The 12,701-nt window shown below is 50.4% G+C and overlaps 1 protein-coding gene across 1 annotated transcript in view; it reads right to left on the minus strand.

Moving 5' to 3' along the window:
• LOC104521989 (lysine-specific demethylase 2A-like) overlaps positions 1–12,078 on the minus strand; it is a gene marked incomplete at its 3' end in the record, with an annotated part of 13,285 nt that extends 1,207 nt beyond the window's left edge. The window contains exons 1-9 of the mRNA XM_010164144.2: positions 11,992–12,078; positions 9,315–9,453; positions 8,083–8,161; positions 6,139–6,185; positions 5,635–5,813; positions 3,568–3,674; positions 2,885–2,978; positions 2,380–2,533; positions 125–240 (exon numbers count right to left, since the gene is read on the minus strand). Coding sequence (XP_010162446.2) covers positions 125–240; positions 2,380–2,533; positions 2,885–2,978; positions 3,568–3,674; positions 5,635–5,813; positions 6,139–6,185; positions 8,083–8,161; positions 9,315–9,453; positions 11,992–12,078 — 1,002 coding nt within the window. The remainder of the gene's footprint in view (positions 1–124; positions 241–2,379; positions 2,534–2,884; positions 2,979–3,567; positions 3,675–5,634; positions 5,814–6,138; positions 6,186–8,082; positions 8,162–9,314; positions 9,454–11,991) is intronic.
• Positions 12,079–12,701: the final 623 nt, after the last annotated feature.

The raw sequence follows: 12,701 nt of genomic DNA on the forward strand, positions 1-12,701 counted from the left end.
TGGAGCTTGAGCAATGTGCTGCAGGGTGAGACTCAACTTGCTGCCTGCACACCACCCCTCTTGGCTGTGCCCTCTCCACCATCCCAGGAGGCCACATCCTCCCAGCTCTCCCCCAGGTCCTTACCCGCGTACGGTCTTCGATGCTGTAGATCCGGAGCTGCATAGGGATGTTGAAGCTGTGTAAGAAGTTGCCTCCAAAAACTAGTGTGTCCATGGGGGTGTACACAGCATGGATCCAACCTTGGAGAGAAAGCAGAGTCTGAAGAATCCTTCTGAGTGACTAGGTTAGGTCAAGGTCTCACAAGTGACAGTCCCTACTCATTTAATTCCTTTGCAATCTTTTATGAACTGTGCTCTTCAAACCTACACAACCTTCACGCTGCTCAGGTGAGTCCACCCAGACAGTTGCACTCTTAACCTGCATCCAGGTGAGCTGTGAGCACACAGACTAGCTGTCAACCCCTTGTCCCTCCTGAATTACTCAACACCCAGCTCACTTGACTCATCTAAGGCCCAGAGACAGAGTTGTCCTTAGACACTTAAATAGGCCTGTGGATCTGCCCTCACATCCTCCCACGGTGGCACACGTGCCAGTATCACCTGCTCTTTTTTCACCTCATAGTTCTTTTTGTTTTCATCCTGGTGTCTCTGGGAGGTTGCTTCCCAATTGTGTTACGGCCAAGAACACGAGCAACGAGAAAGAGTCTTCCAAAAAATCTGTTCAACAGTTAAAGTAACTCTCAAAGCAACTCTAGTCTCAGTTCTTATCTCCAAGGCAATCCAGCCAAGCCCAACATTTTGGGAATTCCAGCATGAGTTTCCTTAGGGCAAGGCCACTCAGTTCAAAAGAAGCATCAGTTGTGATAACAGGACTTGAATGAGTAACTTGTGCAATCCCTGGTGTTTTCTGTTCCTGGTCCTGCTGTCAGCTACACCACAGACTGCTGCTGGAGATGAAACAGCAGGTTCCAGCAGCCTCTGACACCTCAGACAGCCTTAGGGACGTAATTTTTATGCAACAGTTTTATTATTAGAAGCCTTCAAAGGGGTCCAACAATCTTCCTCCTTACAAGGGAGTATTCCCTAGTGAAAGCACAACATTTTACAGACATCCCAGATCTCCATCACAGGTTCTGAAAGGCTGTGAGCCAGTCCCTGCAAACAACCAACTTGAGCTGCTTCTTCATCTGCCTTGTCTCTCCTGCCTTTGCTGTTCTCTAGCACAGCACTGGACTAACTGTGCATGCCAGACACCGCTGATGCCCTCCAATTATTCTGCTTGTTAAACCAAATCAGGTTCAAGATTTATCTCATAGAACCCCAGACTGGTTTGGGTTGGAAGGGACCTTAAAGCTCATCCAGTCCCACCCCCCCTGCCAGCAGCAGGGACACCTTCCACTAGACCAGGTTGCTCAAAGCCTCATCCAACCTGGCCGAGAACACTTCCAGGGAGGAGCAGCCACAGCTTCTCTGGCCAACCTGGGACAGTGTCTCACCACCCTCACAGTGAAGAACTTCTTCCTAATATCTCATCTAAACCTCTCCTCTTTCAGCTTAAACCCATTTCCCCTTGTTTTCTCATTAACTGCCCTTATGAAAAGTCCCTCCCCAGCTTTCTTGTAGCCCCTTCAGGTACTGGGAGGCCACTAGAAGGTCTCCCCGGAGCCTTCTCTTCTCCAGGCTGAACAGCCCCAACTCTCTCAGCCTGTCCTCACAGCAGAGCTGCTCCAGCCCTCGCATCATCCTAGTGGCCTCCTCTGGACTTCTTCTAGCTGCTCTCAATTCTTGAGAGTGTTCCCAACCTCAAAGCCTCCTTGTTCAAGCCCTCTGCAAAGCAGTTACCTGCAAGTCTCTCCATGTTATGGAGCTTCCCAACTCCCTACTGGGCTTCAGCATTTTCCAACATTTTCCAACGCTTTCCAGTTCTCTTATCTCCAGCACATGCAGACTCCTCGTGTCCAGAGCACTCACCTTGTTCCTTAAACTCACACACTGGTTCCCTTTCTCACTTCATAATTTGAATCTAACTCTGTAGAGATTTCACAAGAGACCCAGGAACCTGAGGAGCTGTGCTGCCTTGGGCCAGCCTCTGTCCTCAACGTGCTCTGCTCCACGTGTCAACACGACAGCCTCTGGGAAAACCTCCTTTAATAACTGATGGAGCACAATCAGCTCTCCTGTTGCTTGGGCTGAATCCAGTGCCATGACAGACATATTTTGGAAGCTGGCAAACAAGAGGATAGAACCACATCACATCTCCCTTCTCCCAGTTACTCATAAGGGAGGAAGCTAAATCCTGCCTGTTCTGGTTTTGCTTGTGTCCTAGGAGTTTCAGTCTCTTGTCACAACCCTGGCAAAGGCCTGCCCACCCTGCAGTACCTGAGGGGATGACAAATGTGTAGCCCTGCTTGAGCTCGATGCGCTGGCACTCTGACACTCTGTCCCCAAGAAAAATGTCTCCCTGCTTCCCTGAGAGAAGCCAGTTTTCATAGAGCTCCAAGTTCTGGGGTGTAGGAGGAATCAGCCAGAAAATCTGTAAATAAAGACAACACATGTCTGTAAATCATCACATAACACAAGAGGTGATCAGCCATGCAGACAAGTGATGTTTCAGAAGCACAAGGCACTGGATGAACTGGGTTCTTCTACTCTATGCCATTTAGACTTTTATAAGGTTGTCTCAGCGTCAGCTCTACAACACAGGTTTTCAGCCTGTGCCTGGTGAACCTCTGAGGGCCTGAACTACTTCTAAGAACCACAAATAAACAAGTTCAAGGTGGAAAGACTTTAGTTTGCTGTCTGGGACCTGCATCTTCAAGAGAACAGACTAAAAGCCTCTCTCCTAAAACATCTGTAACTTTCCCACCAGGGACTGTCCTCTTACCTTTCCCCCTCGGTGGATGTGGTACCACACAGAAGTCCCACCAAAGTCCACGTGGAAATCTGTGTAGCAGCCCTTGACACTCATCAGACAGTATCTGGTGGAAAACAAGATGATGATAAGGTGAAAATGAGTGATAATTCACATTTTAAAATAGATATAACATATTCAAAAGGAATGGGCTGCCCAAACCCAGGCCAATGGCCCAGAGCAGTGCCAGAAGCCAATTACTGCAGTGCTAAGCCCTTTAGCTGCAGGGAGGTGGTGTGTTGCAGGAGAGCTCACTTTGCATTTGTATCATATCCCCACAAAAATGATCTAGTCCAGGCAAGAGGAGAGCTTTCACCCTCACACACCCAGCAGCTCTAGAACTCCCCAGGTCACAGGTCTGGCCAACAGGGCAGGACAGGCAGCACTAGCAGCTCGACTGACTCCAGATGTCTCAAGGTGGCAAGCACCAAGAGTTTCTCCAAAGTGCAGTGAGCTCCTAGAAGCCACATGACCACCCTTCACACAGCGTTCACCAGGGGCTTCAATAACTACCTGCAGTGTCTGTACAAGTGTCACCTGCTGAAATGGACAGGGAGACTGTTCCTCCCGCTTCCTCTTGGTACAAACTGCTTCATCCCCTTGCAAGGGATGCTTTGCTCCCTGCTGCCAAGGGAACAGCTCAGGAAGTCACTTACTTCTGCACCTTTGGATACTGCATCTCCAGGATAGCATTCGTAGACTCTGTCTGACTCTCCTTCAGGTGTCTGGGCCACATGTTATCAACCCAGTCAATCAAATCCACCTATAGCAGAAAGGTGGGAGACATGAGTAGAGATGAAAGGGGCACAGTGAACCTTTTGCTACCACCCCAGGCTGTCCTGGAAGCTCCAATACCTATTGCCTGCCTGGTTAAGCCCACAGCTCATGTGCAGCTGAGCACCCATGGGATGTAGCACCAGGCTCACCAAAGCCACTGTGATGGTGAGTGCAGACTGTGCCAGGCAGCCCAGCCCAGAGCACTTCCACAACAAACAACAGGACCAAGGAAAGGAAGAAAGGAAGCTCTGGTGTTAGCTGAATGGCCATGACACCCCCTTTTTGGCTCCCACACACCACTGGTGCAGTCTCACACATAAAGCACTTAGGAGCAGTTGTTCTGATGCCAGTTTCTGTACCATGAGTCTCTGGATTCACACAAGCAGCAAACACCACAGCAAGATCCCAAGCATCATATTGGGGTGTTGGTCTTCTACTTAGGGGCCAGGCAGGGACTGCTCTGCACTGGGCTTACATAAAGAATATACTGGGTAGCATCTGCTAGAGGGGAATTCAACTTGCTAAGCTCCAGGACAGCCAGAGCAGGTAGAGATGTCCATGCTCCCTCTACAGTTACCAGAGAGAAGTGAGTGGCCCTACAGAGCTGCCCCTTCCTCTCCACCGACTGCAGAGGGAGTTCAGGATGTCTGTCCCAACCATGCCACCTTCCACACTTCAGCAAGGGCAACTCATTTTCCCCCCTGTCAGAGTCTCCTGCTCCACTTCCAGCACATCTCCAAGTCTTGGCTTCCTCTGTCCTCAGAGATTTCAGTTCTTTGCATCAGAAATCCTCCCTGCCGTGCTGCACAACCCTCTGGAGCCCCAGCTGAGTGCAGGGATGCTGTCCTAACGGAACTCTGGTTTCCAAACACCAAGGAAACCACAAAGCTCAACCAGCATCCAGGTTTTAGCTACACTCTCAGAATGCAGCACATACTGCTGAGCTCTGCTGTTTGATTTAGGCCCTGCTGGATTTTCACACCTGGCCATGCATTCTGGCAAGCCAGCCCTGCCCTACACCTCTCTTTGGTCACAACGGAGCTGAGCACGGCCGCGGAGGCAGGAGAGGACTCTGCACCACGCAGCAGAGCAGCACAGAGCACAGCACAGAGGAAAGGCAGGACCAAGGCTGAGGGACAGCCAAGGCCTTGGCAGGCAGCTGATCAGCTAACTGGGAGAGGCTGGAAGCCAGTGTCCCCATCTTGTCCCCAACACTCAGTGTGGTTGAGCACAAATCTGACCTCTCTGTTCAAACTCAGGTGCTTGTCCAGACTCTGTGCCTGTTCTCAACCATCAGCCAGCAGAAGCAGGTTACTTCACTCTAATGATTCCTCAGGCAATCACTTCCATTTCTCTAATTCTTAGAATCCCAGACTGGTTTGGGTTGGAAGGGACCTTAAAGATCATCCGGTCCCAACCCCCCTGCCAGCAGCAGGGACACCTTCCACTAGACCAGGTTGCTCAAAGCCTCATCCAGCCTGGCCGAGAACACTTCCAGGGAGGAGCAGCCACAGCTTCTCTGGGCAACCTGGGACACTGTCTGACCACCCTCACAGTGAAGAACTTCTTCCTAATATCTCATCTAAACCTCCCCTCTTTCAGCTTAAACCCATTTCCCCTTGTTTTGTCATTAATTGCTGATAGCTATCAAACAAGTCAGCTCTCTGCAGAATGACATGCCAGGGACTGGACTGTGGTCACTATAGCTGAGGGATGCACAAGCTGGACAGCCCCAGCATGACTGTGAGCTCAGATGAGATCCCAGTCAAACACAGGATCAGCTCCAGCAGGTTCCAGAGCACAGCAGTGACATCCCTGGCTGAGCCCATGCATGTTACAAGCATCCCCCTCTCCTCCTGCATTCAAATGCCAGGCTGCACCTTGCCTACAGAGGACCACAAGCACAAGGGAAAGGACATTCCTGTGGAGGGAAGAGCCACGCTCACCGTAGCAGGTCTCTGCACCAGGTTTTCCAGTTTGGTGTGGCTGAACTCCAGGCTGATGACATTGTAAAGTTTCTCCCTCTCAGCCTCTGGTGTTTCGTAGTAGCGTGCCCACTGCGCCATGGACATCTCGATATCCCTCTGCGTGTTCACATCCATGACATCCACCATCCGTCGGCTCCCTGCCAGAACAGACACACATCACTGGAACCATCTGTGTGCAGTGGACCACCCAGAAGAGACACTCCAGGAGACATAGGACCCTTCCTCAAAGAACCCACCCACATGAGTGTGATGTCTTGGCTTCTCCCATAACATTATCTTCTTCCATACCCACATCGAAACAGAAGAAGCTGCTTCAGGTCAAACTAGACCCAAGCACACAAGAGTTGTGATCCACTGGCTGAGGACAGCTCAGGTTCCATCAGCTGCACACTGGGGGAACCACAAAACCAGACCTGTAGCTTTGATAACCCCGAGGACTCTGCCCATTCCCCAGACACTTACCGACACACAGCCGCACATCGTTCACGCTGAAGTCCGGATCTGGCATCCTGCAGGACAAACACCTTGCTAAAAAAAATCATGAAGCGCTTCTACTTTCAGACCCTTCCCACCTGTAACCCCGGTACTGGTATCCTGAACATACTACTGTGCTGCTTTTTGCCTCTTGGGTGTGGATGAAAACCATGCAACTAGATTTCTGTGGGCACAGGTCTGGGCTGGGGTGAAACAATGGGGGCAACTTCTGGCTAAGGAAGCAGATTTGGGAACAGGACACACCATCTCTAGAGCCTGGGCTGTTGTACCGCAGCTTCTAGCAAACGAGCAGGCAGGCCTTGAGCTAAGCAAACCTAGCTCTTGTTTTAAAGACTGCTCGTATGAGTTATCCCATAACTCCAGTTCTGGAGCCTCCATCACAAGAGAGACCTGGAGCAGCTAGAACGAGTCCAGAGGAGGCCACCAGGATGATGCCAGGGCTGGAGCAGCTCTGCTGTGAGGACAGGCTGAGAGAGTTGGGGCTGTTCAGCCTGGAGAAGAGAAGGCTCTGGGGAGATCTTCTAGTGGCCTCCCAGTACCTGAAGGGGCTCCAGGAAGGTGGGGAGGGACTTTTCATAAGGGCAGTTAATGACAAAACAAGGGGAAATGGGTTTAAGCTGAAAGAGGGGAGGTTTAGATGAGATATTAGGAAGAAGTTCTTCACTGTGAGGGTGGTCAGACAGTGTCCCAGGTTGCCCAGAGAAGCTGTGGCTGCTCCTCCCTGGAAGTGTTGAAGGCCAGGTTGGATGAGGCTTTGAGCAACCTGGTCTAGTGGAAGGTGTCCCTGCTGCTGGCAGGGGGGTTGGAACTGGATGAGCTTTAAGGTCCCTTCCAACCCAAACCATTCCATGATTCTGTGATTCAGGGCACAGCCAGACGAGTACAAGCAGCGTATTTCACTGACACAGCATAACCCCTCTGCCTGTTTGTACTGGGTACTTATCTGTACAAACACTGCTGTCACAGGCAGAACGGGCAGGAAGCCATTCAAGCAGCTCTTGATTCAAAGAAATAACCAAAAGCTCAAGAGAAATCCAGTTTTGCCCACATGGTAATCCAAAATATCAAATCTGTACCCTTCCAAATCACCCAGCCGTTAAAACTGAGCCCAGCACAACTTTTCTAGGTAATTCACCACATGACACACTGGATGAGGTGTTGCCCATCTGTTCACAGCCAGTTGAGGAAGTTAAGAGCAGTATTGCTGATGTTGGCTCTGACAAAGTTTGCTAAGGTTAAATTATTCCTCTAGCTTTCCTGTTAATCAAAACCAAAAAAACACTGACCCAGAAGAAACGTTGGATCAGATCAGGGATTTTTTTTAAATTTATTTTGTAAAAGACAGCTGGAGTGTTTGGATGTAGTATTAACTTGCCTTAAAACCACATTTACAACCCCACAGCGTATTTATATGAACATCATAAACCAGCACAAAGTCTTGCATCAGTACAGCTTTACATTCAAAGCTGTAAACTTTGATTAACTTACTGTGGCAAGAGAGAGAGAGAGAGATGGGAGTTTAGAAGTAACTGTGTTGGGCCAATCAGGTTGGAATTCTGGAAAATGCCAGAAATACTCAAAATTGCTCGACTCTTTGGCAATAAATGCCTATTATGACTAGGAAAGAAACCCAGCCAGATGTTGCATCAGAGCAGCAATAGGACTTTCCAGACATTTGGCTGAATTGTGATAACCTACAGTCCTCTCATTTTTAAGTCCAAACAGACTAGTAAGAACAGGGTAACTGAGGTGGAAGATACTTCTCTCTGCTCACTGCATGTCAAGAACAGCATGGATGGGACAACTTGGCAGCACATGGATCCAGCTACCAGGATCAGACCCCCACACAATGTGGGGAGAGAGAAGAAATTGGGCCAGAGTCACCCACCACTCTGTGCCCCTGACACTTACTTTATCCCCAGGCCATCAGAGCTCCTGAAGATGAGAGGGTCCCTCAGGCCACCCCGCTGGATGTATTCAACTGTGAAGTCTGGTGTGGAGAGAAAAGAAGAGGGAAGGTGTTAGGGGAGATTCCTTCAGAGGACTACAAAACTGAGCTTAAAAAGGATCTCTGGAGATCTCTAGTCCAACTCTGCTTCCAGCAAACTAACTTCAGACTCAGATCAGGTTGTTCAGGGCCCTGAGACCCAAGTATCTCCTCATACCTCTGTGGCAAGGCTAGCTAGCTAAAGCAAGCCCTGCTCCTCACTATTTCTACACCTCCGTGGAGATCCTGCAACTCCTCTGCAGCAGTTCTGTGAGCAGCGTGGTGTGTGCTGCTGACAAACCTCAGACAGGCCCCCCAGGGAAGGGGGATTTTGCTCTGACAGGTTGCACCAGACAGGGGAACAGCATGGTTTTTGGTCCTCACTTCCCCAAGAAGCTCACAGCCAGGCAAGAGAGGTCTTGAAGAAATGCCTTTCCCTCATGGTAAATCCTCATGAGGGCTGCACTGGCTGCGTGATGAAAAGACATCCCACCGAGCCACACATGTGGTGAAAGAAAGGGGAGAGATCCCACATAGTCTTTGAATTAAGCATCTAGTAGACATGTGGCTGCAATTACAGGTGCTGACCCAGGCAAACCGTCTCGTTCCTGGCTGCCATGTGTCCCAGCGAGCCCGCAGCGCTGCAGCCTGGCTCATCACTCTCCAGACCAAGTGGATTCCACACTGTTTCCCACACACACTCCCTGTTACTAGCTCTCCTGCCCCAAGGACTGAGCAGGCTTGAGCTAATCCTCCACCAATAAGCCCCACATCACCTTCCAGCTGCTTGGGATCTGCTGCAGGACTTGGAGGGGAGCAGGTAGAAACATCTCCCACCTGCTCTGCACCACTTGGGTTATGCAAGTCCAGCAGAGGAAAGCACAGAGCTGGTGTGAACAGCAGACAGTTTTCCCAACTTCCCAGAAGGATGTAAAATAAAAGGCAGCAAAATTCAGGAGAGTGGGAAAGGATCTCCTTACCACCACCACTGCCTTGTAACCACCCTTCAAGTTGGCAGCTGGAGAGGCTGTGGGTGTAGTCAGATGCACAGGTCATCTCACACACCATGCCTCACTCCAGAACTGGCTAACCTCAGCTGCTGCCTGCTTACTGACAGCAGTAGCACATGCTGTAGCCCAGCAGCCCCAACACAAACCTTTGCCTTCCATGAAGACCACAAAGGTGGAGTTAAACTTGTTGGTGGACAGCTTTTCCTCGAGGTCAAACGTCCTCTTCCCTTCAATTTCATCATCGGAGATGCCATCATCCTCATAACGCCTCCTCATCGTGCCACGCTGAAGAGAGAACAGACCAGGAAGAGTTATGGACCAGGAGGAACAACCAGTTTGCTTCCCAGAGCCTCATCTCAGCCTAGCACAGCTCAGCCAGGGGCTCTGGGGAAGCTCTTGCCCTGCAGCAGGAGGTCCCTGGGAAGTCTACATGCTTCTACTCCCCAAAAGAAGAGACCCTATATTACCAAGTAATATTAACCCACTAGGTCTATTGCTCAAAAAGCACTGTTGGTCAAGAGAGACAAACCAGAGATCTATTTAGGTAACATCTGTCCTGGATCCAAAACACATCACTGAAACATCACATTTCCTTCTACAACCAAGAGATTTGTGCGAGTTGGGTTGTACAGGTAGACAGAGAATTCACTCCTAAGGAGTGGTAACATGGAAACACAGGAGGAAGGGAGATAGTTTGGTATAACCAGGTCAAAAGACAAAGAATCAGTTTCCCATCTTTTGAGGTGCATCAGTATTTTGCTGTGCTGGAGGTAAAGGCACTTGTGAATTTAAAAGGCACTTGTCCCATCACTCCACTGCTTTGCTTGTCCCTCTCTTCTTTTTGGTCTTACCTCTTTAAACACCAAGTGATCAAGGAAGGGTTTTATGCTGAAAACAGTTCTCAAGTTGTCATCTTTGCCTCTGCTTGTACACAAACGTGGATTTATTCCCTTGGTTGTGTGTGTGTGTGGGGGGGGGAGTGGTGGGGGTAAGTAACCCTTTTCTTCCAGGGTCTTCTAAGTACATCTGTCCTGGGATTCCTGACAGACATCCTCTTCTAGCATTGTTGGATCTGGAAGAAATTACTGTCCCCAGCTGTTAGCCACCTCTCCAGAGACTGGCCATGCTCTGCCAGAGCTGTTCGTGGGAATGTTCCCTAAATCCCCTCAGATAAAAGTCAACCTGCTCTGAATTAGCCAAGCTGGCTTCCCCAATTAGGGATGCTCCCATTATAAAGGATTCACACCAACTGTTGTGCCAGCAGACAGCCAGGGACAGGACAGGAGGTGACACAGCAGCTACTGTCACATCTGAGCCTGGAAGTGGGCACCTGCCTGCAGCAGGGTGGCACAGCAGTGTCCCAGCCATGGACCTTGATGCTGGAATTCACCAGGGCTGGTGAGGTGACCGGCGTGTCCGTGTGCCACAGTCCCTGCACGACCTCCTGCCATGGCACATCTCCTACTGCCTGGTGTGGGGCACATTTCATAGCTCCCTCCTTCCTTCTTTTTGGATCTCCTGGAAAAGACAAGAGTGCCCTTTCCCACACACCTCAGACTCTCCTCCCTGTGGCAGCAAGCTGCAGATCTCCTGCACTCTGGCTGGGCAGGTTCTGGGAACATCACCCCAGCACCCTGTGCTTCTGCTGAAACCCAACCAGGTTTTTCCAGCTCTGGAGAGGAATGGAGCCTCTTCCACATCCACAACCCTCTGATCTCACCTCCGTGCTGGTGGGCTGACACAGCGCAGAAGAGCTGCTGGGGAGGGATGGAGCTGGATGGTCCTGGCACGGCCACACCGCAAGATGCCCATGGTGAGAAAGGATGGAGCAGATATGATGCTGTTCATGAGGAACTTGTTTGGATGGCTTGGGCTCTCAGCATGGGCGGGTGGAGCTGTGCTGGCTCCACCTTTGTAGGGCAGAAAGCTGCACAACCAGTTCCCATAGGTCTCAGCTCCAGTTAACCCACAGGAGAACTTGGTGAACTCGCACAGGCAGCACAACATGCACAAACAGCAGCGAGGGGCTCATCTCTGGCTGCCAGAGCACCCAGAGCACCCACTCTTCTCCCCATCACCAATCAGTCCAGCTCAGTGACTGCTTCAGGAAGCTCTGCTTGCTGCTGTGGGGAGGAAGAGCCCTGATAAAACATGGTCCAAGGTCTGCCAGGCAGGATGAAAACACAGGGCTGTCCTGGCCAGCCAACACATGAGTCCAACAGAAGAAACCAGCCCTCCTGATTCCAGCTCCACGTGCACCCACAGATCCTTCCTCACCTCCTCTGGAATCCCAAACAGTCCCATTTACTAGACAACCACAATTCCCATCCCAGAACCATTTCAAATCACTTCTGCCCTGAAGAGTGCTGCACGAGGGTGCAGAAGGCTTTGGTCATATGGGCAAAGACACCAAGGAAACCCCATTTGTAGCTTCTCCTTGATATTTGTAGGCTTTCAGAGAAAGAAGCAGAGGTCACAGCATTTCCTCGTGCTTGTTTGGACCCTCAGCTGTGCAGGTCCTGTCCAGCTCAAACACTTTTGACTCCTCGTACTCCTACAAGGTCAGCAGCTCCAGGAGAATTCAAACTATTTTGCAGGTATCTTATTCCTGACTAAATCACACCAGGGAAGTTCAAGGCACACCTAGTCCAGGCAAGCATGCTCATCACCTTCCCACATGACTAGATTGTCACTTACCTGTTCCCAGGCAAGCCCAGGAAACAAGGTCTAGGACTACTGGCCCCAGCAGGCAGTTCTGTCGTTGATCAGAGGATGTGCAGAATGAAGCAGAGGATGCTGGGCTCTGTAGTCTGTGGCTCTCACCTGATTTTTGACCAGGTGGGTGGTGGAACACTGCAGGACCAGGCTGTGGTCTGCATTTTGACCTGCTCCCTTACTCCAGACGCTCATTTTGAGTGGAAAAGCATCTCTCTTGCCTTTGCTGGGTACAAAAGCTCATGAGATGACAAAGGTTGGCACACTAAATGCTGGTAAGAAGCAGCTCTATCCAAACTAGTCTCTTCACAACTTCATATTTGGCTCCCAGGCTGGGAGTATAAATGATATTTCAGGGTTCTTAGTTAAGCTACACAACAGGAGTTACTGCATTGGGCTGTGTCCCATTTGACTATGAACCCAACTGGAACACAGCTCCAGTCACATGTGTGATGACTGGCTGCAGCCCCATTTCAAAGAGACATCTCTCATGGTGAAGAGCAGCCCAAGCCAGCTGACAGCACTTGCTCAAGGACACCAGCAGCCTGAAAAACCAGGTAGCAGCAAGGCACAGCACAATGCACCGTGCAGGTAGATAACCAACACACTGGGAAAACAGAATAGTAGTGGTTGGAAAAGACCTTGAAGATCACCAAGTCCAATCATAATCCCAACACTGCCCATTCCACCTCTAAACCATGTCCCTCAGCACCTCATCTACCCATCTGTTAAATCCCACCAGGGATGGTGACACCACCACCTCCCTGGGCAGCCTGTTCTAATGCTTCCCTACCATTTAGGGGAAGAAGTTTTTCCTC

The sequence above is a fragment of the Antrostomus carolinensis genome, unplaced genomic scaffold, assembly GCF_000700745.2.
Source record: "Antrostomus carolinensis isolate BGI_N321 unplaced genomic scaffold, ASM70074v2 scaffold26043, whole genome shotgun sequence".
In the NCBI taxonomy this organism is placed as follows: domain Eukaryota; kingdom Metazoa; phylum Chordata; class Aves; order Caprimulgiformes; family Caprimulgidae; genus Antrostomus; species Antrostomus carolinensis.